This window comes from Neopsephotus bourkii, unplaced genomic scaffold (assembly GCF_033783945.1).
Source record: "Neopsephotus bourkii isolate Nb327-2 ecotype Australia unplaced genomic scaffold, CSIRO-AGI_Nbou_v1 NB_1376, whole genome shotgun sequence".
NCBI classification, from domain to species: domain Eukaryota; kingdom Metazoa; phylum Chordata; class Aves; order Psittaciformes; family Psittacidae; genus Neopsephotus; species Neopsephotus bourkii.
The window spans coordinates 1098425-1126292 of record NW_026901855.1 but is presented as its reverse complement, the minus strand read 5'-3'; the positions used below and the strand labels follow the sequence as shown (position 1 = coordinate 1126292).

General features: G+C 49.2%; 1 protein-coding gene and 1 long non-coding RNA gene across 5 annotated transcripts; one reads left to right on the top strand and one right to left on the bottom strand.

Moving 5' to 3' along the window:
- Positions 1–2679: 2679 nt before the first annotated feature.
- On the bottom strand, positions 2680–13091 carry LOC133219808 (uncharacterized). Of its 2 annotated transcripts, XR_009727537.1 has the most exons (4): positions 12537–13091; positions 10867–10976; positions 8683–8723; positions 2680–2814 (listed from the first exon to the last, which is right to left on the bottom strand). It is a non-coding gene; the product is annotated as an uncharacterized LOC133219808 (long non-coding RNA). The 2 variants fall into 2 exon arrangements; XR_009727536.1 differs by lacking the exon at positions 2680–2814 and having other exon boundaries at positions 8463–8723.
- On the top strand, positions 11695–20255 carry FOXA1 (forkhead box A1). 3 transcript variants are annotated; one of them, XM_061367336.1, is made up of 3 exons: positions 11695–12020; positions 14599–15826; positions 20182–20255. In XM_061367336.1, exons 1-3 carry the CDS (start codon positions 11949–11951, stop codon positions 20214–20216), a joined length of 1335 nt encoding a protein of 444 aa, XP_061223320.1. In that variant the 5' UTR covers positions 11695–11948; the 3' UTR covers positions 20217–20255. The 3 variants fall into 3 exon arrangements, with proteins under 3 accessions (XP_061223320.1, XP_061223318.1, XP_061223319.1); XM_061367334.1 differs by lacking the exon at positions 20182–20255 and adding an exon at positions 16321–17198; XM_061367335.1 differs by lacking the exon at positions 20182–20255 and having other exon boundaries at positions 14599–17198.
- The last annotated feature ends 7613 nt before the right edge of the window (positions 20256–27868 follow it).

Here is a 27868-nt window from a genome sequence, read left to right as displayed (position 1 = left end):
CAGTTCAGCCATGTGTGACTTGTTTATCATCACCAATAAACTTTCTGTCGTCAGGATTTTATTTACAATAGTAGGGACTGCCTGCAACAGGATAGACCCGTCTCAACAGGATAAACTCTGTCTCAGACTCCATAAACCAACCAGCTTTGCAGTGTTAATGTGAGCAAAAAGTCTGAAACCAATTCTCTGAGAGGAATCCTGACCCCATGTCTTCCAGTTTTACTAGCCTGTCCTTCAGAGAACAGAGGTATCAAACACATTTGACAGCTGTCTGGTGAAAGTTAAATTTTAACAGTAGTTCTTTTTACACACAAAGTATGAAGTGGACCAAGAAGATATATGACCATTCCAGTATCCAACAAATATCAGGATGATAAAATGTGTCAAAAATAATCAAAATTCAGGAAATAAATAAATTAATTAATAAATAATAATAAAAAAGACATCTAAGTTAAAAGAAAATGTGAAAAGTCAAAGTGAGTCTGTCAAGACAGTCATAACTATGGCACAACCCTACAGGGTCACATTCATCAGGAAAGAAAAGCTGGCTATCTAGAACACAGGTAGAGTGAAGCAGCTTATAACAGTAAGAGGAAAAAAACCCCACAAATATAGTTTCCTGTATATAGTCTGAACTCAAAGCACTGAAATTTCCTTGAATCTCTGGATTGCAACCGTTCACAAAACTACACTTGTAATCCACTTAAGCCTGTTACATATTTCTATTTATGTTATTGTTGGTAAAAAGGAAGTTGGTTTCTTTTTTGCATGTGTGGGGGCTTGGGGTGGGGGTTTTTTTTTGTTTGTTTTTTGTTTTTGTCTCTTTCTTCATTTGGGTCCCAAACATCCATGTAACAAGAAACTGTAGGCACTAGATGCATATATATTGGATTCAAATATAGCACTGAGCTTATTGAAAGGCTGCACTGATCTAACAGGCAAATGTGTTCTATTATCCTCTCCTTTCTTTGTAGATTTCAGCTACAGCTTTGTAGCTTTTTTTTTTTTCCCCACCTAATTGTATTCCTGGAGTTCAAAGGGGTAGCCATTGTACTCCTTGCAAACAAACAATACTTCTTACAGGCGGCAAGATGACCACCTTTTATCTTGCTAATGCAACTAAAAACTTGTTGAAGATTAAAAACACATTAGCCAGTCATATTACATCCCAATTAATAGCAGGTTTTCTTCTTCTGATAGCAAGATAACTGATTAAAGGCCTGTAATACGCTCTAGGAAGCGTACGTGTTTGGTGTCTAATTTGCTTCTCCCTCTCTCTAGAAGGAATCCCAGAGTAGCTGGAGTACCAGAAGGTGGAATATCAAGTAGTTGATCTGTGCTAAAGGATTCTCGTTAGCTGTCCAAGGCCAGTAGAGCAGTTCAGAACAGGAATGAAGTATTGGATTGCTTCATTGAAGATGAATCCTATTAGCAGTTTAATGCATCTGTAAGCCTAGAGAACAGATTCATTTCAAACTAGTTACATGGTAAGTAAAGCCTGAACAATTTCATTTATCTAGAACAGTTCCTCTCTGCGGGAGTCACAGTGGGATGTGGAAGAAAAGCCTCCGCATGTGAAGAGGTATTTGCATCAGGAAGTTCTAGTAAGAAGCTGCTGAATGACAAGAATGATTTGCATTTATATATTAAAAAAATAATCTTAGGAAGAAGAAAAAATCCTTAGACATGGGTTTCCTCTTTGGGTTAATAGCTGTGGTAAAATTGAAAATGAGTATGTTGTGTTATCTGACTATATCTCTTGTGTACCAGCTCTGCTTGCAGAAGACCGGGGGCTAGCTGCTGGAGAATGTCGTTAGGTTGAAAGAAAGGTTGAAGCCTTGATTCATAAATGTTTCCGGTTTTACAGCATTTAGACTCCAGGTCGTGTAAGCAAAGTGAGTAAGCACCCAAGAGGGCAGATGTCAAGTGAAATCCCAAACACTATATATTTTTCCCTACAAAGCCACACACATTGCTTAGTAGTCATTCCAGAAGTGCTGCGATTGTATCCTATAGGCCCTCAGCTTGAGCGCTAGAGATGACAGCTACAGAGATTCTTGTCTCTGATATACAGGAAATCAGGGAAAGCTTTTTCCCCTTTCTCCACGTATTTATTATTAGTATGTACTCCTCCCTTAATGAACACAATAATGCTCAAACCTGAAGGTGTTTTTTTATTAACATTAGTTATTTTGTTAAACAGGTTAAGCCATATCTCTGCAGTTTGCAAAGTCCAAAAATTTAATCAGTGGATGAATGCTTATACTTAGCAAATTTATCTAGTTTTGGAAAACCTTGTGCAATCTCAGTTCCTGGGTACACATCATTATTTTATTTAATTAAGCCTCACCAGATCACTACGCTTTCTAATATCATACAAATTGTATCATCTATGTTATTAATCTGTTAATGTTACTGGGATTTTTTATTTTTTTCTAAGAAAATGGAACTTTAAAACATTGTTCAGTTGGCTAGAGAAAGTAGAAAAAATGCAGTTTCTTTGCTCCTAAACTAGCTGAGTCCATGTCATGTAATAAGTTCCACACCCAGCGCACATCATTGCCATGATCCAAGTTCATGCTGGAGTGAGTCTGAGATGCACATAGCGCCCTACATGATGTGGGAAGAAATTGGAGCACAGTCAGGAGGAGTTAATGGTATTTCCAGTAGTCCAATGGTATTTCCAATAGTCACCTTTATCTGGGCAATCAGAAATCAGGACAGCATGGTCCATAGGAAGTATGAACAGCCTGGTATGGGTTAGGGTTAGGGAAAGAGTCAGAAAGAGTCCTTGGAAAGCTGAATAGCAGTTACCTAAAGGAAAAAAGAAAGTAGTAGCATAACTACTTTGCTTACTATGGCTTACATCTAGTTAGTATTAGTGAGTTGATGCTGGTTATTTACTAGTCAGTGAATGCCAAGCCTTGCCTTGATATGCTTTTCCAGCTGGCTGAGAAACTCTTTTCACACTAAATAGTCCAAAACACCCCCAGCTCTGAGCAAGGATTCTGCTCTTTCTTTTTCAGTGTGCTACTACAGTGAGAGCACTAGTCTATTCTGCCTCAAAATGGCAATACACTTGCTCAAAATTATCACCAATGCAATAATTCCAGCATATTTACAAATATAGTTTCACTGTGATGCCCAGGTAACATTATTCCATTTTAGAGACCAAGAGTTAGAACAAAGAGAGTTTGAATGACTTTCCAAAGTCCTCTTGTAGAACCAGTGGCAGATTCATAACCGAGTCTGTGCTTCTGACTGTGAGCAAATAAAAAATCAGAGGTAGGCATCTTCAGGTTACAGACTATTGTAAGGGCATCAGCATCTTTATTTTAATATTTCTGCCATATAAAATGTCCATAAATACTCAGACAAAGTCAATTCATTATAAACTAAAATACTGAACTGTGAAGTATGGCCACTGGGAACGCAGCACACAAATGTCTCAGTTACACTGTGGGGAAAGTAATGTGTAACAGGAGAGTGGAGTAAGTGGGGGGGGGGGGGGGGGCCCAGACTGGCAATAATCTCTTAAATCAGAGAGTGTCAATACTGAAAAGCTTTTTGTCTAGTTGCAAGGGTTTGATCCAGCTGAGCTGAAGGAAATACTTTTCTTTTTTCAGTGATCAATCCATATTGAATCCCTTGTGCAGTAAGCAGCCATAGAAAGGTTTTGTGGAATTAGTATTATAAATCACACATTCAATCCCTTTGTGAGTGTTGAAAGCATTGTCATTCTTCTAATCACTATATCCTATCTTTGATCCATAACAAATATGCACACCCAGCTCTACTAATCTCCATTATGATTGTGAGATATCTATATTTGTCAGTTCTATGCCAACAGAAATAGTTAAAATTTTTCTTCATCCTATGATTTTGGGTTTTACTTTTTTTTCCTGATTGAAACACATTATTTGCATAATGGCATTTCCTTTATAATTCAAAATAAAAATAAATACGATGCTGGAAAGAAGATCAAGTCTTTTTAATTAAAACCATATTTATAATGAGAAAATCATTACAATAAGAAAATCATTTGGTCGTTTTAAGTGGTCATAATTCCCAGATTTATTTTTAGTATGATGTGACTGTAATAATACCAGATATGTGCCATTTTATTATATAACTGAAGAGAGATTACTTGAGTTACTTTTAGAATCCCATCACACATAGCCATTATTATAGACACAAGGTCAGAGATGTTCTTGGCTTTGAAGAAAGCTGTAAGCAATAAATGGAGAAATTACAGCTAAACACCTGCCAAAGTATTTGCTGGACTCAGCCCTATATACTTGATTTTGGTTTAAAATTTGATCATATTATCTCTGCTCTCTGTTGCCTTTCAGTTAATACACCAGAATTTTCAGCTGGCTATTCCAGTCCAACTCTTCTGTTCTCTTAGGACAACAGCTTGACTGTGGATATATAGATGTAGATATATGTGTGTGTGTGTGTGTGTGTTTGTAGATCTCATAGGTTTCACAGCTGAAGACTCAATGTTGGGGGCCATAGAAATCCCATTTAATCACAAGAAAAGCCTTCATATCTCATCAGTGCCTTCAGCAAAAGGAAATTCCCTGCAAAGGGTGAGGAGATGTATCTGCAGAGGCTGAAGTTCCAGCTGCCTCTAAGGATAATGTTAAAAAAGATTTAAAGGATTTGTGGCATGGGATGGATGTTGAAGCAAATATTCCCAGATACTGATTCTGAAAAGGGGAAAAGATTGTTTGTTTGATGGGTACTAGGAAAGCCACCTGATGAGCTATGAAATTGTTGGGATGGAACAGAGAATCTCTCTCTTTTGAAGGAACGGAAGGAAAGGTCAAGTGTTGGACTCCCTCCCACCTTGCCACTACCTAAAAAGATGTAAACTTGAAACTACATGCACTGCAGATACTTAGTCAGCTGCCTTGTTGGCTGGTGAGGAGTGGAGGAGGAATTAATTTAATCTCGTTCTTCCTTGTCTGCACAGGGAACTGAGCTCATGTGATAGAAGGAAAAGCACATGGTGAGCTAAGTGGCCTTCCTGATATCATTCCGTTAAAACTGCTCAGCAGGGAGATTCATCCTTGAAATGCTTGAAGCAACAGCAGAAGCTTAGGCCAACTGCTGGGAGGACCAACCAGTTTCCGAAATGCTGAACAGCTGCTGCCCCTGAGGAGTCCTAAAATGTTACCAAATCCAGACCTTCTCCTACTTTCCCATAGATACTAGTTGACTATCCTTATTTTATAGGTCTCACTTATGATTTGAGGGTGTTACCAGTTGATTCTCCCATTCTCACATTTCAGTGCAAAACTACAGGACATGTTACAGAGGGCCTCTGGGCATCCTTCTCCAGGGCATACATCATTTTTGCTATATGCAGGTTATGTATGTCCCCTGATAGAGTAAATGGCCAAAGTGTTTTTGTATATGCATGATAATGCTGCTACACATCCCACAATTGCTTACTGTCCATTTTAATACATCTCAAGAAAATGTGCAGTTAATGCAGCCTGAAATAATTTATGCTCTAGGAACTGCAAGCTGGGTAAAGCTGTGGAACTGCTCCCTGGGGAAGAATTTAAATAAGCCAGCCTTGATTTTGTACATTTGATTCTTCAGAGCTGAAGCCAGCCAAGAAAGCCATGTATGATGGATACTAGTCTCTCCCCATGCTTTTGTGCAAAACTGGTGTAGAGATAGAGACTGGGAAACAAATAATTCTTTGCAAGTACAGGAAAACAGAGCAAATGAATTGAAAATATAATGTTATGAAATGAAAGAAGAGTAACATTCCTCCAGTCTCCATTGCTCAAACTCTAAGGTACCAAATCAAGCCCATCTGCACGAGAAGATCAGTTTGAAGAAGACATGAAGTATTATTTTGACAAGAATATTACAAAGAGTTGATCAGCTCTGCATCTCTTCTCCAATACAGCAATATATGGGTTATATCAGTAAAACATATGTTCTGACAGAAAACACACTGCAAGTTTTGAAAAAACAAGATTCCAAATAGATAATCTTTTCTATTCTCTAGTGGAAATACCATTTTTTCAAGCAGCAGATACTGTTGGGAGGGGAAAAATGCAGACTTTAGTCCATTAAGTCACTTGAGCAACTTTAACAAAGAAGTAATTTTAAGACTCGTGCAAAAGTGTCTCTCCTACCAAGCTCTGCTTCTTATATCAGTTTATTTATATTAACTGCACTCACTGTCCTAGTTTGCTTTCTTGCTTCCTGAAAAAAAAAAAATCTGTGTATGTCCTGAAATACTATTTTTGCAATTTGGGTAGGATTCTACAAAGTGAGTGTCATTGATGTGCATGTGTTTATCTCTGTGCATAATTGAATTCCCATCTCCTCTGATACTGCTTCTTCCATGCTATAGTACTGCAGCTACTTTAAAACACTCCTTGAAACAAAACAAACAAAACTTCCAAAAATATGTTGAGCAATTACACAAGAACGGGCGCACTGATTGAAATACACAACAGAAACATTTCCATTTATTTTTCAGTAAATCATAACATAAAAAAGATGCCCAATAACTGAAATAAATACCTACATGGTTGCTCTGAATCAAACGAGAAACATCAAATGCATTTATTTTTGCACAAAGTAAGTAAAACACAGTTGGCCATTCATACACTGCATTGTGGGCATCCTGCCAGCTGGAGTTCTGCAAACAATGTACATACATCTAACCCCATTAGCAAAATTAAAGTGATTGTATACAGTGGGTCATGATTTACCTAGTTAAGAACTCTTTTGTTACACTAAAGAAAAAGTAAACAAAAAACCTTAGAGGCTTCCTTACCGTCATCGCTGCAACCGTTGGATATTAATGTATTCATAATTTTTCATTTCACTATCTGTGCTTACTTCTCCTTTAACTGGCCTGGTAAACCACTATTCTCAGGTGGGTGAGTTGTTATAATTTATGTCAGGAGTATCGCTCAGGTCTCATGATGTCAACTCTGAATGATACTTACAAAACTGAAATGTAATTAATTGAACTAAAAAAAAAACCCAAAGTAAAATACAAATTAAGAACTAAACTAAACTAAACTAAAATATAAAATATAATAAAATCTGGCAACGGAAAGTCGCTACTACAACGAGCCACACAATGTGCTCCAGCGTCCAGGAAGGCGCCCGCAGATTTTGGCCCTTGAGAGCCCGGCAGGTACCTGCTGCCCGGTGCCCCGAGGGCGCGTCCCCGCAGGACTGGGCCTCCGGAAGGGGCGACGCTCCTCTGCGCTCCCGCCGGCAGCAGGGCGGCACTGCCCAGGGTCCCGTCCACACAGAGGCCTCCTGCGCCCTGCGGCGTCTGTCGGGGAGGGAGAACAGCGACTGAGAAGCAGGTAGAGGGGAAGCCGGACCCGACGGGTGGGGCGCATCCTCCAGGCTCTCCCTGCAAGGGACGGGGCAGCGGGGGTGCGTGTCGGCCGGGAAAAGAGGGTCGCTTAGTCGTCACGATCGGAGACAAGAAAAGTTCATGCAGCAAAGGCTCCAAAGCAAGTGCTGACCCCGTGCAGTGCCCTCACCTGCCCGGGCGCTGCTCCCGAGAGATAGGGAGGTAAATGCCACCTTATCGCATTGCACCGTCCCGTGACCTCGCGGACCGGCAATGCTGGGGGCAGCGGGAGCCTGGTCGTGCCAAGGGCACCCCCACCAGCTCTTCTCAGCGAGAGCTCAGAGCAGGAGCACAGAGCCGGGGCGGCTCTGCCTGTGTGAGGGAAGGAAACAAGCCACTAGACTTTACAGACGTCTTGATGGGCTTTTTAGGAAGCGAGGGGTGCTCCCGGCGGTTACCGGCCCCTGCTCCCGGAGCGCTCTAGCACCTCCCGGCTCCCAGCCAAACCACCCGGCTCGGGGCAGCAGCGCGTTCCCACCCGATTACTGTTTGCTCCCTTGGATGGGAGAGGAATTTGGATTGGAAAAGATGGGAAGAGGGATTTCCCACCTTCGGGATGGGTGGGTAAGGACAGGGAAAAGGAGAGAGTTTGAGGGGCCCCACTGCCTCAGAGGAGAGCCGCCTGGGTTGGACCCCCCTGGACATCAGGCAGAAAGAGGGTCTGGGGGGGAAAGAGTAGGTGGCTGTACTGTGAGCATAAAGGAAGGCATCCTGATGCAAAAACCTCGTAGCTCTTTCTCCAGCTAGACGTCTACCACGCACAAGAGCTGCCGAGAAATTCCCGGCCAGGAGACGATGGAGTTGGGGTAAAATCAAGACCTTCCAAGTTAAACCGATGGGGTGGCGACAGGCCCTGCCCCTGCCAGGGGAAAGGTAAAGCTGAGCGATCTGAAACAGCCCTCAGCAGTTAAAATCAAAGCCCCCGCTGATTCCGCCGGTCGCAGTCCTGTGCGTGGGGCGGTACCTGCGGACGGCGCTCCCGAGCTCCGGTCCCCGCGGTACGACAGGAAACCGCTTCCCACGGGCGAGACCCTTCGACCCGGCTCGACAGCACTTCCCAAAAAGCGGCCACTTGCTGAGTGGCCTTTGTGGGGCCCAGCTCCAACAGCCGGCGCTGGTGACAAGGGATCCCCTGGGCGTCTGACCCTCCACACACATGAGAGTGCTTTCCTTTCTCAGGCCAGTTGCTGTGTTTCCCCCCTTGGCAGTGCTCACCGGTGGAGCTGGGAACTGAGACCCTGATCCCGCTTAGAAGCAAAAACACTGCTCACCTCGGCCTGTGCTGCTCTCCAGACTGCACAGACAGCAACCACTGAGAAAAAGGAATAAATAAATAAAATTAAAAAAAAAAAAAAACCACAGTGTACAGCTTAGTCAGAAACTGACGCTACAGTAACCAGAGCTGGGGAAAGACTCTGTGTACATCGGGCCAAGGCTGCCATCGCGAAGTCTAGAAAGCTCATAAGCGCATCTGGAGTGCTCCTTGCTGCTGTCATGCGTCCTCCATTCCAGTAAAGCCCTTCCCTCCTGCAGAGCCTGCTGCAAAGGGCACGGACAAATCGAGCTGGACTCTCAGAGGATTCCACATAGGGTTTCACAGAGGATCAAGTGCAGGGCAAGGGCGAACACCGAAATACCCTCTTTTTTCCGTGGCCGTGGGCAGAGCCACCATGACCCCTCTTCACGTCTTCACACAAGGAAGGCTTTTCTCTTCTGGGACTGCGACACAGCAGCCGGGTCGGAAAGGAATTCCCAGCAGCGGCTGGCTCTGCCTCGGCCTGGCTGGTTTGCTCACCGAGGCGAACGGCTTTCTGAGGTGATGATCCCGCCTGGGCCCTCACCTACGGCAGCACCCTCAGGCAGAAGGAGCTGAGCCCGGGACCGCAACTGGACAACAGGAGGCGCTGCGGCTTTGCACAATCGCGCACTCCCCCTCCACTCTCCACCCGGCCCGGCGAGGCACCCCAGCCGGGGCGTCCCGGGGGGCCGGCCGGCGCGGAGAGAGGCTTTACCGGGCACCACGTCTACTCCTCCCGGGGAAACACCTCCACGGTTAGCAGCAGAACCCGAGCAGCGCGGCTGGCTTCGTGCCTGCGCTTTCTTCCCGGGTACAGAGGGAGCCCTGAGAGGAATAACCGGCGCCCTGGCGGGTGCTGCTCCCACGGGGTGGGCTCTGGGAAGCTGGGCAGCACCTCCCTGGGGTCGGTCACTCAGGGAGGAGTTGCCGCCAGCGGGGTCGCTGCGACCACCGCATCCCTCGCAGCCTCGCCGCGTGTGGCTGTAGTGCTGGGGGGGGCTGGACCCCACAGACCTGAGCACTGAAATGACCAAGGGTCTATATTTTCAGATGTGCAGACCGCTCCCATTAGGAAAAGAGGGATGGTGCATGCATGAATACCGCAATTTTAATATTCATTGGATTTTCCACTGGGTTTTGTTCCAATTTCCAAGGGTGTAGTTTGACCATTTGAGAAAGTAGGAGTTTAACCGCTTTTATGTATTTTATTTCCTTCAAGACACATTTTCACCCCTTCTTCTCGTCTGCTGATTCCAGAGTTTTGTTTGTTTCGAGGATTTGACTTTATTCTGTAGCTAGATTTAAAGGAAGAAGGACGAGGAGGGAAGGAACAAAGGAAGGGGGAACAGAAAACGCATTTAGAGGACAAGTTAAAACATATTTGTCAAGGCGGAGATATGCTCTATCTCTGCATTTGAATCCTGGATTTCAGTGTAAGAAATTTTAAAATTGTTTGTGAAAGTGGCGTTTTCGCAGACCCCTGGAGGGAAAATCGCTGTGGAAGCAACTGTGATCATGCTGAACGACAAACATGCCAAGCAGAAGTTCAGCCCCAGATGTGTATTTTGGTTTGCGTGGTATGATACAAAAGCCTTTTTCAAAATCCCAATAAACTTTAATTCCCTTTCAAATTCCCATTGCCCAGAAAGTTATTTGGGTTTGGGTGAATTTTGTTTGTTTGGGTGGTGTATGGGTGGGTATTTTGGTTCTGCCTTTATACATATATATATTACGATCAGGTGATAGAAATTCTAGTTGCTAGGTAGGAACAAACCCATAAAGGGTAGGGTAGAGAAGCCGAGAAAAGGCTGTGGTCTTGACATGAGCTCGACGACCCGGACAGGGCAGCAGCAGAAACAGGAAATGTTTGATTTATCTGCAAAGACTGAGATGTTCCCTCCATAATAATAAGCAGCGTTGTTCAATGTCAATTTGGCTTATCGGTGTTGCCCCTTTTTACCTTTTACCAGCCTTTGTAGATTCCTTATGCTCTATTCTTTGAGAGAAATCGTGTTAATGAGCAAGAAGTTGGTAATGAGATATCCGCTACTTGTTATTACTGCTCTTGGGTGCCAGGCACCAGAGAGGGCTTTCAAAGGAAGCCCTTTGGGCTGGAGGCTTTCCACAGTAAAGATATAAAATGGTTCCAGTGACTCACCTGATGTTTGCCAAGAGGAGGTTAATATCGGCGGATCCGCATTCAAGCCTCTGTCCGCATTTATCTGGTGCCTGTAGTGTTATGTCTCAGAGGGGTGACTCACATGGTTTCTAAACGTAAGGCACCAGAAAAGAAAAATCACCATCACACTACACAGGATGGCAGCGCCTCTTGAAGGGCTAGGTTTAGCCCATGGAGGGGGTCGGAGGGCTTCGGGAAGCGCAGAGCCGAACCCCTTCTGATCTGAGTCCTGAGCGTCCGGTCTGATCCCCGGGGGTGCTGTGGGCAGGGGGCGCCGTGGCAGCAGCGGGGTTGGTGCGGAGGTACCTGCGTGGTACCCAGCTTTGAAATGAGGGGCGGGAGCGGGGGGTAGCCTGTGGACTGCAGGACTCAGAACTTTGGAGCACATCCCGGCCATCGAGTTAAAGGAGCATCTACTGGACTTTACTAAATATTACCCCTAATTTCAGGTGTTTAAGGTTGCACGGCCTTTTGCATTCTCTTCAGAGGGGGCTGCCCTTCCCTTATCTACCTCATTTCATTTCCACCGATCCCTCCTAGCATTTGTCCTGTCCATCTGGAAGGGAGGGTGTGTCGTCGTCCCCCACCTCCCCCCACCACCACCCCTTTTCCTACTCTCCCCTTCTTCCACCTCTGTCTCTCCTTTCCCCACAAGCTTAAACCAATTACGCCGCTTTGCAAATAAAGTGCCGCCCCGGGGGGAGTTGCAGGCGAGGGGAACTGCCTTGTTTGCAGGTGCATCTTCGGCTTTGTAGGTGCGAACGCCTTTGTGCGGCGGACAAATGGGGAGAGGAGGAGGAGGTGGGTACTTCTGCGACGTAAGATCCACATCAGCTCAACTCCGCTCACATCCCAGCCGGCACTTCCTCACTTTCTCAACTGTCTCGCCCCACACCGCTCGCTGCCTTCTTTTTGGCTGATTATAGAGGAAAATTCAGCACCCCTCCAGCCCCTCCTGAGAGCTGGCTTCCTGCTAGGTGGGGGTTTCGGGCTTTTCTCCTGCTGCCCGTCACTCGCTTGCAAGAGGGCTGGATGGTTACACCGGGCAGGTTGGCTCCATAATGTTAGGGACTGTGAAAATGGAGGGGCATGAAACCAGCGACTGGAACAGCTACTACGCCGACACTCAGGAGGTAAATCCCAGGGTCTGGCTATGCTGCTACCCCTCTGCAAGGAGGGGAGTAGGAGGCCTGGGGGAGGGTTGGGGGACTGAAGGGGGGGGGGGAACAATCGGAGGAGTAGGTTAGCGCTCCAGATCCTGCCAGCGCAAACGTGCCTCCCCCTCCCTCCGACGCTGAAGCTGGGCAGACTTCCCCGAGGAAAACACGGCTTCCGACAGCCCCGGGAAGCGTTTGAGGGAGACCCGGGACGTCTCCGTCCCCGCTGGGGGGCCGGGGGCAGCTCTTGATCTCATCTGAAAGGCGTAATCTCCTCTTGCGTTGCTCACAAAATCGCCCCGTAAACTCTTGGCTCGGGGCAGGGGACTCGCCGCGCTGCCAGCCCCCGGCTCCTTCCCTGCAGATGGCAACGGCGGCAGGGGGGGTGGGGCAAGGGACCCGGTCGCAAACGCGTCCCGGGACCGGGGCAGCGCCTTTCCCGGGCCAGCCGGTGGGGCCACAGGAATCTGTCGCCGCAGCCGGGGGCCTCACCTGTTAAAGTCGTGAGAAAAGAAGGGGGAAATGGTGAAACAGCCATTTGTTCGTACTTTGCAAAACGGGCTGTCCGCGGCGAGCGCTGCTGCGGGGGCCCGGCTGGCGGCGCTGCCGAGAGCGGACCCGGGAGCCAGACCGGGAGAGGGGCCCAGACCCGGACCCACTGCCCCGGACCAGGCTCGGCCCGGCCCGCAGCACCCCGAGAGGCGCTTCCCACCTCCCTGTCCAAGCCCAGCGGCTCTTTGACAACGCGGTGCAAGAGACAGGGGATAACCGGCCAGAGCGCCAACAACTACGGCAGAGGAGAGGGCCACGGAAGCGGCCGGAGTCCTCCCCGCGCTCGCCTCTGCCCTGTGGGGCCTGGGGTTGACACCGTGCCCCTGCGGCTCTGCAGGAGGGGAGCCGCTAGGAGAAGGCAGCACCTAACAGTCCTGCCAGCAGCCCCCCGGATTCCCGCCCGGGAAGGAGCCTTTTTAAGGAAGTGTGGTGGCGAGACAAGCACCTAGGTGTGCGCACCCGGGCATTGCATCAGCACACCCGGACACACGGCTCTACAGTCCCCACGCCTCGGCCCTGCACCCCGGAGCTGGCACCTAGCCCCCGTGGAGCCACGCGGGCACAGGCTGATACGTGTCATCCTGCCGGCATCTTATTTAATAGAGGAAAGTCGGCTAAGGGCAAATAAGGGTCATCCTAATTGTGTGCCGTTTCCAGACTCATTTATCCTCGCCATGCTCATTGTCCACAAGCATACCTTCGCTTTTGCATTTTTTTCCTCAGTATTTTCTGATATTTAGTTTGAATCACTGCATGGAAGCAAGATGGGAAACCCATCCGTGTTCTACCATCCCAAAAAATGAATATGATCCTCTAAATTGAAAGCGCATTTATAAGCTCGTGGCATTTGAAGTGAACAGTAATGAATTTTGTACATTTAATAGTCGCTTAAACATCCTTTTCTGAGCCGTATTGCCTTTGTTCGACGTAAACTGGGAGCATCTTTCTCCTTTCTATTAATTAAATCAGGTGACATACTGGAAAGCACAATTTCAGGCTTTCCGGTTTTGCTTTTTTTAAGACCTGTGTTAGGTTGTAGGCTGCTACAGTTTTTGCATATCGGGCAATCGTAGAAAATTTCAGGCAGGGAAAGTTCAGGCTTTTCGTACTTTGGGAAAGTTTTTGGTGTTTGCGGTGTTTTGGTATGGGTTGCTGGTTTGTTTTTTTTATTATTTTTTTTTCTTCTTTTAACTTGACTTTAAAGGCTGACTTAATAATAAAAGCGGACTAGGGGAAACCTTTCCACAGACAAAAATGCGCGGACTTGAGCTGTTGCTGTTGGGTTTTTGGAGGCTTTTTTTTTTTTTTTATTGTTGTTTTGATTGTTTGGTTTGGGGTTTTTTTGGTTGGTTGGTGTGGTTTTGGTTTGTTTTGGTTTGTTTTTTTTTCTTTCTGGCAAGACATTGTCGCATCTTGTGTAAGAATAGAAATCTAAATCAGTGCAGGGTGGGAGAAGAGATGCATGAGATTATTCTAACGAAGTGGAGGCAGTTGAGCTCCTTTGCGCAGGCAGTGTAAGCCCAGAAATTTCAATAATCTGATGAATTTAAATATTTAATCGGCGAGACGGAGCACAACCGCGGGAACAGTCCGGGAGTAAACCTCCTCCCAGGGAAGACAGAGCCCGCAGCCCGGCCATGCAAGGGTGAGGAGCGGAGCTGCCCTGAGGAGGTCGTCGGTCCGTGCGCCTCGGTGATCCCGGCACAAGCCGCGGCACGCCTGTTAAAGGGAAGTGCGTCGGTACCGAGCAGCTCTGCACTGTGTCTATTTATAAACACATATAAATATGAATTAGCCCTTTTAATCGCGCCAGCGGCCTTTCCGTGCGGCTTCTGGGAAGCCCTCTCCCAGGTGGTGGGGGAGTGGAAGGCGTCCCATGGCAGGAGATGTACACGGCTTGCTGGCCAGGGCGGGCAGCGCGGGAGGGTCCGGGCCCGCCGGTGTCTTTCTTGCCCACCCCTCTTTGCCCCCCTAACCCGCTCTCTCCGTCTCGCTGCCCTAGGCCTATTCCTCGGTGCCCGTGAGCAACATGAACTCGGGGCTGGGCTCCATGAACACCATGAACACCTATATGACCATGAACACCATGACGACGAGTGGCAACATGACCTCCAGTTCCTTCAATATGTCCTACGCCAACACGGGACTGGGGGCCGGGCTGAGCCCTGGCGCTGTGGCCGGAATACAGGCGGGCTCGGCGGGGCCGGTGAACGGCATGCCGGCCGGCGTGGCCGCCATGGGCACGGCCCTGAGCCCCGGCGGCATCAATGCCATGTCTGCCCAGCCGGCCCCCATGAACGGGCTGAGCCCCTACGGCGGCATGAACCCCTGCATGAGCCCCATGGCCTACACCCAGTCCAACCTCAGCAGGACGCGGGACGCCAAGACCTTCAAACGGAGCTACCCCCACGCCAAACCGCCCTACTCCTACATTTCCCTCATCACCATGGCCATTCAGCAGGCCCCCAGCAAGATGCTGACGCTGAGCGAGATCTACCAGTGGATCATGGACCTTTTCCCCTACTACCGGCAGAACCAGCAGCGCTGGCAAAACAGCATCCGCCACTCGCTCTCTTTCAACGACTGCTTTGTAAAGGTGGCCCGCTCCCCCGACAAGCCCGGCAAGGGCTCTTACTGGACCCTGCATCCTGACTCCGGCAATATGTTTGAAAACGGCTGCTATCTCCGCCGGCAAAAGCGCTTCAAGTGCGAGAAGCCGGCGAACAGCAAAGCTCCTCAGGAAGGCAGGAAAGATCAGGCCGGGGCCTCCAGTTCCAGCTCCAACTCCCCACTGCACAGAGGCCACAATAAACCCGCACAGCTGGACACCGCCACCTCCCTCTCTGGCTCCAATCCGTCCACCAGTCCCCAGTCTATGGACCACAGCGGATCGAGCACGGAACTAAAGACTTCGGCCTCGGCCGCCTCCTCCACCATCAGCTCCGTCCCCGCCTTGGCCTCCGTCCCCCACCCCCCTCACTCCTTAGCCCACGAACCCCAGCTCCACCTCAAGGGCGATCCCCACTATTCCTTCAACCACCCCTTTTCCATCAACAACCTTATGTCGTCCTCGGAACAGCAACACAAGCTGGACTTCAAAGCCTATGAGCAGGCGCTGCAATATTCTTCCTACGGGGCCAGCATCCCAAGCGGGCTGCCCCTTGGCAGCGCCTCCATGGCGGGCCGGAGCAGCATTGAGCCCTCGGCCCTAGAGCCTTCCTACTACCAAGGTGTGTATTCCAGACCCGTGTTAAACACCTCCTAGCTCTGCAGCCCTCGCTGCCGGGGCGAAGCCTTCTTCTCCCTCACCCCTATTTTTCTTGGCTTCTCTCCCCTCTTTTCCTCTCCCTGCGCCAAACTGAGATGTTCCCTCACTCTGCGTGAGAAGGACTGTTACTTTTCAATTCTCTCGCAACGCGTAGTGTGTTGTTACGATCCTTCACGACCTCCTGCGGAGCCGGCTGCGTCCTGCTTGTACATACTCCCCCCCGCCTGCCGCCCAGCCTCTCTCCCCGGAGGCCCCCCCCAGCCTTTACAGGGTGTTATTAAAAAGAAGAAAAAATTGTTGATCTTGTAAACTACTTGTTTGTGCTTTCCGCCCACTTTTCTCCCCCCTTCTGTGCTCTATAATCTCATGTAAGTTTACAGGTATGTGGCAATACTTTAACAATACGGAGATGAAGAAGCGAGTAGACATTTAAAACTTTTTTTTTTAATTAAAAAGGCTTTGAAGGACAATACTGCTGTGAAGTAGCAAAACACTAAGAGAATCCCTAAGCAACAAGAGGACTATTTACTTTCTAAGATCATCCTTTTGATACTTGCAAAATAAACCTTCGGCTACTACAACCTGCATACACCCAGATGCTGCGGGTCGGATCCTGCACTCCCGAGGGGACCAACTGGAGCTTTGGAGTGCAGGATGAGACCCTTATTCTTTTCCTAAGTGTTACCTGTCTTGGGGTGTAACATAAAGTTAAAAGAGGTCACACAGCCAGTTGGAATTTCCCCCCCACACACATCTGTTACTGAAGATTCTCATTCATCAGGAACTCTCATCAACATGTGGATGACATGCTTATTTAAGTGTCTTCATTGTGTACCAGCTAGAAATGTTTGTCCATAACAAGGTTATTTTCCATTTTCCCAAGGAAACTTTGACTATTACACCGACATAAGGAAGAGAGGAGAGCTCTGCCTCTCTCCCCTTTTCTAACTTGTTTATTATTTTTTTTTTTTGTGGCCGTTTAATTATCGCCATCGTTAGCTTGTTTCATCCAGTGTTAATGCACTTTCCCCAGTTTTACACGGTGTTAGCATAGCCAGACGGGTTTTATTATTATTCCTGTTCGCTGTTTCGATGTTCTTAATTTATTGCATGGTTTATATTTTTTTTCTTTCTTTACAGCTGGAAATTGCTTTAAATGACATTTAAAAAAAGAATTACACGTGAATTTAAGAAATTTTGTTAATTTTATAAATGTGATTGTAATTGAAAAAATATTTTGATTTAAAACGATAAATGAGAATTTAATGCGTGAAGTATGTTTTTTGATCATTTGCAGTTAAGGACTTTAAATAAATCAAATGTTAACAATGAAAGACTTCTGCTATTTTCTTTCAAAATTTCTGGGACGGGTTACAGCTGACGGAGCCATGTGCTAGGAAAACAAACGCATGGATGTGACGACGAGTGGTCTGCGCGGCGCGGAGAAAGGAGACGCGCCCGCAGGGAGGGTTTGCGGGCTCTGCGATGCCACCGGCCTCTGCGGGTGTGGACGGGACGGGGGAGGTCTTCTTTTTTTTTATTTCACTGTGCCGGAATAGGTTGAGGGAGGGAAGGACAAGGCCCCCGAGGCAGTGTCACCTCTTGGGTGCTTAGCGGCAGGGGCGGCGGCAGCAAGACCCGGCGTTTCTCCGCCGGACAAGGCGACCCCGGATAGAGCATCTCTAGGGCGGCTTCCCCTCGCGCCGGGAAGGGCAGGGCCGACCTCCCGGCCCAGCTCCCTCTCCGTAGCCCTGGCTCGGATTGACCCCGGTGATAACAGCGGCAGTGCTGGCCGCGGCAGGCAGCATCGCCAGGGGAGGGGAATTTACACGTGAACAGGTTTCGCTGTATTGAGCCCCCTCCGTGCACTGCCGCCAGATAAAAGAACTGTGCAATTCTCGTAATTATCACATAATTGCCCCCTGACGAGTTAGGTACGGCGGCGACAATCTAAATTTAAGGGTTCATTTAGAACAGAAAAGCCAAGCGAGCGTCCCAAAAATCTCACCAAATTCCTCCAACACTACTACGCAATGGAAAGCCCACCGGAGTGTTCCCCTGGCAGTCCTGCCGCGGGGCTGGCTCCAAGGCTGCGCTACGCGGGTGCGCTCGGGCGGGCGGAGATTTACTGCGGTCCCTGCAAGTGGGAGTGCGAGGGTTTTTGTGCCAGGGACGCCGGGTGTGGGGGCATTCCATGACCCGGCTGTGCGCCCCTTCGCCCTCTGTGTTTCCTGAACCGGCAAGCACCAAGAGATCCCCCGCAGCTCGGGGCTGCTCGGCCCCAAGCCCGGGCAGTGGGTCCTATTTAAAGTCTCCCTTCCGCCAAAAGGAGCTTCGTGAGCGTCGAAACAGAGTGAATCCCGTATCTAGCAGGACTTCACTTGTCTCCCACGGACTAGTCTATAGAGAATATGCCCACTGCAGAGTGGAGACATTGATTTAGTACCTTGAGATTGTACACAGAAAATATCAATCGACCGACAGCGATAAGGCAGTAGGTTTCGCACAACAGCTGAGGAACACAGACAGTGTGTAATGGAAATATTCGGGGCGTGGGTAATAAAAAGCTCTAAGCTGACCGACGCTGCTCCAAACCTCTCAGAGATAAGGACTGGAGCCTGTCACGGATGCAGCGTGTCCCTTTTCGCCACTCGCCACTGAGATTATATTCCTTCCCACAGGCAAATGGTGTCTGCGATGGGCAATGATCCACTGACATAAGGATGCGGCTCATGTTAAAAACCCGGATTCCCAGCTCAGGAATGGCAGCTTTCTGCCAGTAGTTTATAACTTGGAAATCAACAGAGGGAAGAAGAATCCCCGGTTTTTTGTCCCGCTCCTAGCAGCTCTGCTGCTGCTGTTTTAATCCTGTATTCAAAAAGACCCCAGATACAGTGCAAAAATAAACTAAAAGTAAGCTCCCTAGGAAAAGGGTGCACCTCCGCCCGCAGTGTGTAAAGAGGAGCTTACGAGCATCTCCTTCAGCCGGAGAGCTCACCCTGTGTAAGGAGGGAAGGAGCTGGAGGGTTAGGATTTTTGCCCCTGTCACAGATGGTATCAGCCCCGCGACCGGGACACAGGCAAAACTGGGGGTCGCTAGTCTGCAGGATCCGGCCCTCACCGCAATTTATAGGGGAACCTCGCTTTTTTTCTTCACGGCAATTTTCTCCCACTGGCCACGTGCGAGGGAGAGAAAACGGCTCATTAAATACACGCGGGGAGTAATTCAGGGTGGCGGGGGAGTTCTGTAAAGATTTACACGGAGACTGTGAGGTGAGGAGGTCCCGGCCTGGAGCGGGGGGGATGGGGGGTGCCTGGCGCTCTTACAGGGCGCGCCGGAGGAGCAGGGGGCTGTGGGGGACGTGGCGGGCAGGGCGCAACACCCCGGGGCTGGGCAGGGTCAGCCCTGCCGCCGGGGCCGAGAAGCCATGGCCGGTCCGGTACCCCACTGTCACGGCGGGCTCCCGTCTGCCGCGGGGAGCGGAGACCCTGCTTCCTTTGGCAAGGGGGGCAGGATGGGGCCATCCCCATGGCACCTCCACGGAGCACCTGCCAGCAGCGCTTTCCCTGCGGAGAAGGGAAAAGTCGGCGGAAGAAAACCAACTTCAGCTGCTCAAATAAGGGGGCAGAAATAAAATCACAAATAATACATCCTGAGTTGCTTCCCAAGTGCGAATGGACAACACTGACGTCTATTTCGGCAAACAATAAGAGGATGCACATGTATTGGAATAAATTAATTTTAAATGTTCGGGACTGAAAAATGAGAAAAAATACTGCCCGGTCAGTTGTTGCCTCTGAAACGTAGTCTTGTTAATGAAATACAAGTAAATCGTAAAAAATCGAAAACACTTCAGCCATTGGCACAGCTTCAAAAATCGTTTTCAAATGTTGAGTAGATATTGAATATTTGAGTGGTTACTGGTCCGTCAGCGTAAACCCGAAATTAATGAATTCCCTTGCTGTAACGCCAACTAGCCCTTATAGGAGCAATCGACATGGTTTTGATTTTACAGCGATGTTGTAGATAAAACTCTTGATTGCGATAACAACGCGCCCTGTGTTATCTCTTTTCTGTTATGATAAAAAGGGATCTAGACATATATGTGTAAGTGTATGTGAGTCATCACGCTGAAAACAAATAAGAACAAACTAAATAAACGTATGTTTTTTTGTGTGCATTTTCGCGATAATTTTGATTCTTGAAGAAGCAAATGTTGTCATACAAACATGGGATAGAAAGTTCTCTCGGGAGGTATATAGACACATATATTGTATATATTAACATATATATAATTAGTATGTACTTGTTTCCAGGGGAGACAAGTGGAAATATACACCACACACAATGACCAGGCGAAAATCATACCACAGAGAGCGACTGGGGCACGGAATGCACACGTAAGTCCTCGCAAAACTCCCACTCTGCAATATTGCTTTAGGAAATATGGAAGAATGGTTAATAGCTAAAATAAAAAATGCAATTAGTTTGATCATTTAAATGTCAAGGGCAGTGCTGCAAAATGGGTGATCTTTTTCTCTCAATGCAATGCGAGGCTTCTCAGCTACACTAGCAAAGGAAGAGTAATAACTAAAAAAAAAATAGATCGTACATTTTCTGCTATTTGAAGTGTCGAAAGGTATTTTGTAGCAGGAGAAAATAATTGATGGAAGAGAAGAGTGGAAAACGTGAGGCGATAAGAAGAAAACCTGCCTTTGTTCCCTCTGGTTATTTTCTGCTAATTATTCTGTCCATTGTGACAAAGTAGCAGTTAAGGATAGATTAGTGTAAATAACCTCGTATTTCACTCCAAAACCGTGCAACTTTCTGGCCCAAGCCGTGCCATGGTGTTTGTGTTTCCCCCCTTCACCTCAAACAGAAACTCATTGAGACTTCAGATCTTTGAACTTTGGACAGATCAAACTGCCAGTGCTCACCTTTGTCTTCAGTCATTAGGATTTAAAATATATGTGTAGCCTCATTGCAGAATCCATTTGCCCTTACGAGGGGAAAAAAATTGCAGTATCCTCTCTTGCCCCCACCCCAAAACACTTACATTTAGGTGAATTCATTGAAACGATCATTTCCGGGAATGGCGCCTCTGCTGCGGGAACATTGCTCGAATGGGCTTTGCCCAGGCGGGTTATTTTACGGGAAACTTGTCGTTATTTTGCTACTACTGTTTTATATTTTTTCCCAGTAAACGTTCGTACACCTGCTCGTTATTCCAAGGGGGAGCTACCGACATAATGGACGTCACTATTGTTATTATTATTATTATTATTATTATTATTATTACAGCCCGCAGGCGGGACTCGAGCTGGAGCTGGGCACCGCCGTGCCTCCGCTGCCGTGGTAGCTTCCCAGAGGTGCCCCCGCTGAGGTGCGGGAGCGAGGTGCGGGTGCTGCTGCCCTCCCCGCCGGGCCCGGTAACCTGAACCTGTCCCAGCGGGCGGCGTTGCCCACCGGTGGTCCAGCCCAGCTTTGGGCTTGCGACCCCCTTCCTTCTCCTTCACTGAGTCCCAAGAGGAAATAGCGGGGGGCAGGAGTCCCCGGGTGGACATGTTTCGGGTGACCGCATTTCTGCTTCCGAAGTGGGGCCCGTTCGCACACCATTTGGCAGTGAAAGGGTGCCGAGTCCGCCTTCGTCCGGGGGAAAAGACATCCCCATCGGCTGGGGCGAGGGCATCGGGGCATCGCTTTCACGGACAAAGCACTTCTTGGTTCTGAGCAGTCAGATGGACGTGCCGTGCTGGGCCCCCCCCCCCCCCAAAGGGCTGCACCCGCTTCGGGAGGACTCTGGAAGCTACCTCACGCCGCTGAGAGTGGGACCTACGTAATTCCATCCCACGCCACGCTAGCGGGGCAGACACGCTCCCGGGCCGCGAGGGGCCCGCGGCGGGCTCTCACCTGCTCCCAGCCATCCCGGGCACCAGGGCAGAGCCGCCCACCCAGGGAGCAGCAACCATTTCTACGGCAATCACCGCCTTTGTGCCCGATACCTCTAAGTGATCCCTAATGAATCACCTAGATTTGCAATCTACTGCGCAGCAGCTGAAATTTATTTCCCCTTTTATTCCTTCTCTTCCCCGAGCCTGCCCGGCGGGTTACTAACACACATTTCCTCCGGTTATGACCAGCGGAAAATGTAAACATGTTGGTAACTAGGAGGTGGGCCTCATTCTGCAACCCGGGATCTCTCCATAGTGACTCTCAGTAATGACCTCTTTAGCATAAGAAAGCCCCGGGGGCGGAGAATCTTTGAACTGCGAGGCAGGAGGTTGGAATAAGAACATGTCTGAACTTATTCAAATGTATGCAACAAGTTTTCTAGTTCTAAGGTTATCTGATGTGACCAAGAGACATTTTCCCTCTTCTATTTTTTCCTTACCCGATCCCTTCATGTAAGGAAGCACTTTACAAACTTCAGGTATGTCATGACGCTATATGAAATGGAAAGGGAACAACAAAAAAGAAAAGGCAAGAAAACTAAGGCCTGACCCCACATTTTGTGTGTGTGTGTGTGTGTGTGTGTCGAAATAGACTCCAGTTTAGAAAGTGGGAATGCTCTCGCCTCCAAATACGTGGCAGCAGAAAGAACATAACGCCCCAGCCACTAGGAGCCCTGGCAGAACCACCAGAATCTGTGATCTAGGAGACCCAGCACATACCCACCGTTGGCAGGGGTCCCCCTGCCCCCCCTCCCACGTGCCCGGGGCCTGGGCCCACCACCTCCCCGTCGCTCAGCCCCGCTGACACCTCAGCAACCCACGGGGCATCTCCTCGAGTCTCCCTTAAAACCAGCCCCCTCGGGCATCGGTGTCCAGAGGAGGGGGAGAGGCGCTGGCCGGTGCAAAGCAGAGCTTCCCTCCCCCCTCCGTGCAATTGTTCCCTAGAGCCCCTATTAATGCGGGACATATGTTATCCACAGGCCGTAAGCAGCGGTAAGACTTCGCCATCTAACTTGTTGCTCAACTGACGAGGCGGTTCTCATCTTCTCATCAAAAGCCGCCGGTCTTTCTTCAGCCGTATGGACAAAAATGTGAACAACAATGCCCGCCTCCCTTCACTTCAAAAGCTGCCATCGCAGAGGCTACCCAGAGAATTTTCTCTCTGCCTTTCATTCCCGGTTTGAAAAAAGGCACTACAGGGCCAAGGCGCTCCTAATACTCTTTGATGGGGATTGAATTCATTATCTCCAATAACACAATTGTGCTTGGCCAACGAAAAGAGCAAAGTAATACTCATCTAGAATTAGAGAGCGGGGCTCAGAAGAAAGGGAGCAGGAGGATGAGGGGGGTGGGGGTATTTCAAAGGAAAAGGGGGGGGGTGAGAAAACACCTATATCGAAAATCGGCTTGGAAGGAGGGGGTCTCCAGAAGTTTAAATTACAGAAGTGTATTAAGTGGCGCATTGTACGGCTCAAGGCGCGTTGGTGGTCTGAGGATGCATTCCTCCCTCATCCTGCGTGCCGGCACCGACTGGGTTGGAGGTTCTTGACGTTTCTGTCCTCGGGATGGCTCCAGGGCTGACGGGCCCCACTGCTCTGCTACCTGCCCTGGCGCACCCCAGCGCCCGTCCCAGTGTCATCTGAGTTGCGGGAGGGGACACTTACCTTGCTCGGGTGCTTCCGGAGCACCTCTGTTCCCTGCCTACCCATGTTGGCTTCATGGCTGCTTGGCAGCGGTGGGGAAAGGCCGCAAAGCAAGAGCAGCCCAGCAGGCAAACAGCCCCCTCAGCCCTTGACACCTCCAGGGGCCTCGGGGGCTCTCCAATGCCTGTCCTAGTAGGGGTCAGGGTGGAGGTCTCTCAACACCATCACACCTCGATACCATCCCGGCTAATAGGTGTGCTGCCTCTACCAGGGCAAGGCCTGTGTCACCATGAGTTCGGTCTCATCGATGGAGGGCAAGAGACGGAGTAATGAATGAATGACAGAGCGAATGAATGAATAAGTGAATGAATAGAGCAAATGAATGAATAACACACAAATAAATAAATAATCGAGCACAAAAAATCAACTGATTGGAAAACCGCTGTGTTAATATGAGAGATTAAAATATTTGTCTGTTTGGCTTCCAGCGTAAATGTTTTCTATCGGGTGTTATCCAAACAGGCTAATTTTCAAAGCCAAGCAAAATATAGCAATGACTGGTTAAAGGTATCGCATGTATTACAGGGAGTACGGGACCCTGTGTGGGTGGTGTGTGGGTGAGTGTTCCACGTGTGTCCACAGGCAAACTGAGCTGCGAGAAGATGGGATGGGGATGGAAATCTTCGAGTTTCACCTGCCTCTGAACACCGTCGCACACCATCCATCCCACTGCAGAACACCATTGTGTTTCCAAACTTCCCTGAGCCCACAGCAGGGCCCTTCAGTGCGCTTACACTGGGGTGGAGGACCAGGAGGGTGGGGGAAGTAAGTCGCCGCGACCCCGGAGATGCTCCCCAGGCAGGGGGAAGATGCTGAGTCCCGGCCTCACATCCTGGGTGCCCACCACAAATGATGCAAATGATGTCTTCACAACTGTTTTTTTCAAGGAAATGCCCTTTAGGGGTTGGTAGTTACAGAGAAGGGGCCCAGCAAAGCATACATCAGTCACCAGGGACCTACTGGCTGTTCGGGGGGGGAGGGGGCACCCCACCTCCCAAAAGTCGAATTGCCCTCCAGGAACAGAAGCCCTTCCACTCCACTCTAAACTGGGAGCCGGGAACACTAAATTAGTCAGATGAGGAACTCTCTCTGGGAGTGAAAAAATTGCATCGCCTTCGGTGAGATATTTGGCCTAACAGGGACACATTGGCCAAAGAGGGAAACAGAAGGAGAGAGCCACGGCCTTCCTCAGCACCCGTGGGGTTTCCTCATGTGCAGTAATGCTGACCCCGTCGCCTTGCTTCTCATAAGAAAAAGATGACCTTGACAGGACTGGTTTCTGTGGATCCACGCTCCTCCTTTCAAACACTCCCTGGGCAGGGGTAGTTTTTTTCTTTTTTCTTTTCCTAATGAGTGTGGGCCGAGATCGCACTGACCTCAGCAGAGTCCGAGGTTCAAGGATTTCAGAATATTTCCCACTTTGCAAAGCTCCTTAGGGGTTTATTTTTATTTGAGGGGAGGGGGGCTGCTTATTTATTTAAGAAATTTTAAAATTCTAGAATAAGGTAGCTGTTCCCAGGGAACGCAGTAGCAAAATACCCTTCTCTTTGGCAGAAGTAGGAACAAACCTCACGTTGCTTCTTCTGAGGTCTGTTTAGACCAAGCATACATGCTAACTGGCTAGCTGAGCATTTTACTGTTTGTAGTTTACCTCCCCGTGCATAATGACTCCTCCAAAGTATACATTAAATGACCACATACTTCATGTCCAAGAATTACTTTTTACAAGTCAGCTTACCTTAACGATCAATGTGCCATTTATACTTTAACACAATAGACTTTAATTGTTACAAAGGAGCCCTTTGGTCTACGAGAAATAATTTGTTTTGTGCTGTAGCACAAACAGAGGATTAGGAGTTCAGGTAAGGAATAAGCAGCAGCAACAACTTAATTCCTAGGCAACAAACGTTCTGCTTTCACGCCGGATTTCTTTCTAGCAAAAAGGAGGACACAGCACCATCTCCAGCTCACTGGACCAATCAAACACTAGTTAGCCTGCATTTCTTTCTGGTTTAAATCTGTCCAGGGTTTCACGCCCTTCATCACTTCCAGGGCCAAAAGTTGCATGTAATGCTATGCAGTGCTAAGTAAAGATACACACGAGAGATTCGCCAAATTAAACAGATATTTTTTTTTCTTTCCTTAAGTGTCTTGATTTAACAGGCAGAGGTGGAAGGCAGCTCTGTGGATTTCTTTCTTTATTTCCAGTGAAACCAGTACAAAGGTTTTAGAAGTATCACTTTCATTTGACCTGATGGTAGAACTTGTAAAAACCAGCTAGGTTAAGGATGAAGACCCTCCTTCCCTTCCAGCAGCTGTGCACTGGCAGAGCTTCACAGGGGGCCGACCTTCCCCCTTCACCTCTGCGGGGCAGCGAATGGCTGGGGGACACAAGCGTTGTTTCTCGGTTTCTGTGGATGCTTCAGTGGAGGGGCCAACCTGTGCACACGCTGAGGGCAAAGCCACTCAGAACGTTTTCGGCTTTGGAAACAAACCCAGTGACAAACAATTCCTGTGGTCCGACCCACCAGCTTCAGCCTGCCCTGAAACCAGCTGGGATATCTATGTGACAGGCAGCCTCAAATCAGGGTGTGTGTGTAGTAGAGGCTCCCATTGCCACCCTCAGCCGGGTGGGATATGGAGGGAGCTCTGCACAGCCCGCCAGCTTCACCCACAGGAGCCTCTGAATTTTCCCTCTTCATTCTCGGCTATTCATGTCTTTTGATAGCAACGAAGGTGGAAATGTCTAGCTCAGATGTGCTCTAAAGTTAGATAACTACAAATGATGGACATAGAAGTTGATGCAGTAAAAACCTTTTGCGTGCCTGTAGAGTGCAAGTCACTAGGTCAAACCCACTTGAGAACCAGCATGCAACCAGGATGGACAGGAAAAAAAGCTAAGATATATATAGCAATGCTGTGATGAATGAAAGCAACCTCCAAATGCTTCCTCTTCCCTCGACAGAATGATCACAAGAGGAATTACAACTCGGGCCTCCGATAGGCGTTTGAGATCACGGGGGGGGTAACAGGCTGGTTTGCTCCTCGCCCTCCTCCTCCCTCCGGTTCCAGCGCGGTTCGAGGGGCTTCTCCTGAGGGGCGGAGGGCTCCCCTCGCCACGGGCAGTCACTGGCGCGGCCGCGGGGCTCCGGCCGGGGGGGCGACACTCGCCCCCTGCCTCAGCGCCGCGCGGGGATCCCACCGCATTCCCCCCAGCTCCCGTGCCGCCAGCACACGCCAGCCCAGCGGTGTGGGCTGCCCCGACAGCAGGGAGGCTGTCGGTCCTGCAGCGGTAGGGTGTGCAGGGTGGTGCCGGGGCCCGCGGGCAGGGAGAGACAGCCGGCCGGGAGCCTACCCCTGCGCAGAGCGGTCCAGCCATACCTCTGCCCGGTCAGCCTGCCTGCTGTAAAGTACCGGGGATCTGACACTGTCAGCCTGGGACTGTGCTGAATTCCCCTCCTCCCAGGTCCTAAAAGCAAGGGAGTGCTCCCCTCCCCACGGGACACGGCTGCTGAGCCATCTCTGGCCCATCGCTGCAAGCAGCGGCCGGCCGGGGAATCCCCGCTGGGCGGGGGGCAGCGGTCGGAGCACTCCCGCACTCCGGGGGATTTCCTCGTTGGCTTCCTGCTGCCGGCCGAGCCTCGGAGAGAGCTGGGGCGGAGGCACCCGGGGCAGCGGGTCCCAGGGCGGGAAACCGAGACTCTAGAGGTGCTCCGCGGGCTTCAGCCGCCTTCCCCGTTCCGGGGGGGGTCAACCGCGCTTCCAGCCACCTCTGAAGCGTCCGGCCGGCAAGCTCCCCTGCGGCTGGGTATCTACTAAAGCTGCCTAGCTGTCAGAAAGGTTAAGAAGGGTGTGAGATTTTCTGTGTTTTTTTTTTTTTTTTTTTTTTTTTTTTTAGCACGAGTAACTGTTCTCCTCATCTGCGGTTTTCTTAAAAATACACCCCCCTCCCCCCCCCCCATGCCAACGGCACCTGTAATAACCCTCAAATCAAGCCACCTCCATGCCAACGGGTTTGCAGTGTGTGTGAAAATGCCAGCCCCGTCGAGGGTGGATGTGAAATCTGATCCTGCTTCGGGTTCAACTGAAAGACCGAAATGAATCATGCTTGACCGTGTCTCCTTGATATTTCGATTTTCCTGCTTCCTCCCTCCAGTCTCCTGGTGCACACTCGTTCCAAGGGGTCCTTCAAACACTCGAGGAGTGTAAGAACAATGCTATATGCAGTATTTCCTTGAACGGTTTTATTACGAGGCTATATAGAATGAAAACAAACGGCATTTCGCAAAGCAGCTCTTAAAAAAAAAGCAGCTGGCGGTTGCTAAAAAGGGAGGTTACATGGCAAGTCA

Bases quoted from the DNA above. Each gene is read 5' to 3' on its own strand.
- FOXA1 (XM_061367334.1), top strand. From the start codon at position 11,949: ATGTTAGGGACTGTGAAAATGGAGGGGCATGAAACCAGCGACTGGAAC. The intron at 12,021-14,598 runs GTAAATCCCAGG...TCGCTGCCCTAG, and splicing joins ACTACGCCGACACTCAGGAG to GCCTATTCCTCGGTGCCCGT. The intron at 15,827-16,320 runs GTGTGTATTCCA...TTAATTAAAAAG, and splicing joins AGAGCCTTCCTACTACCAAG to GCTTTGAAGGACAATACTGC.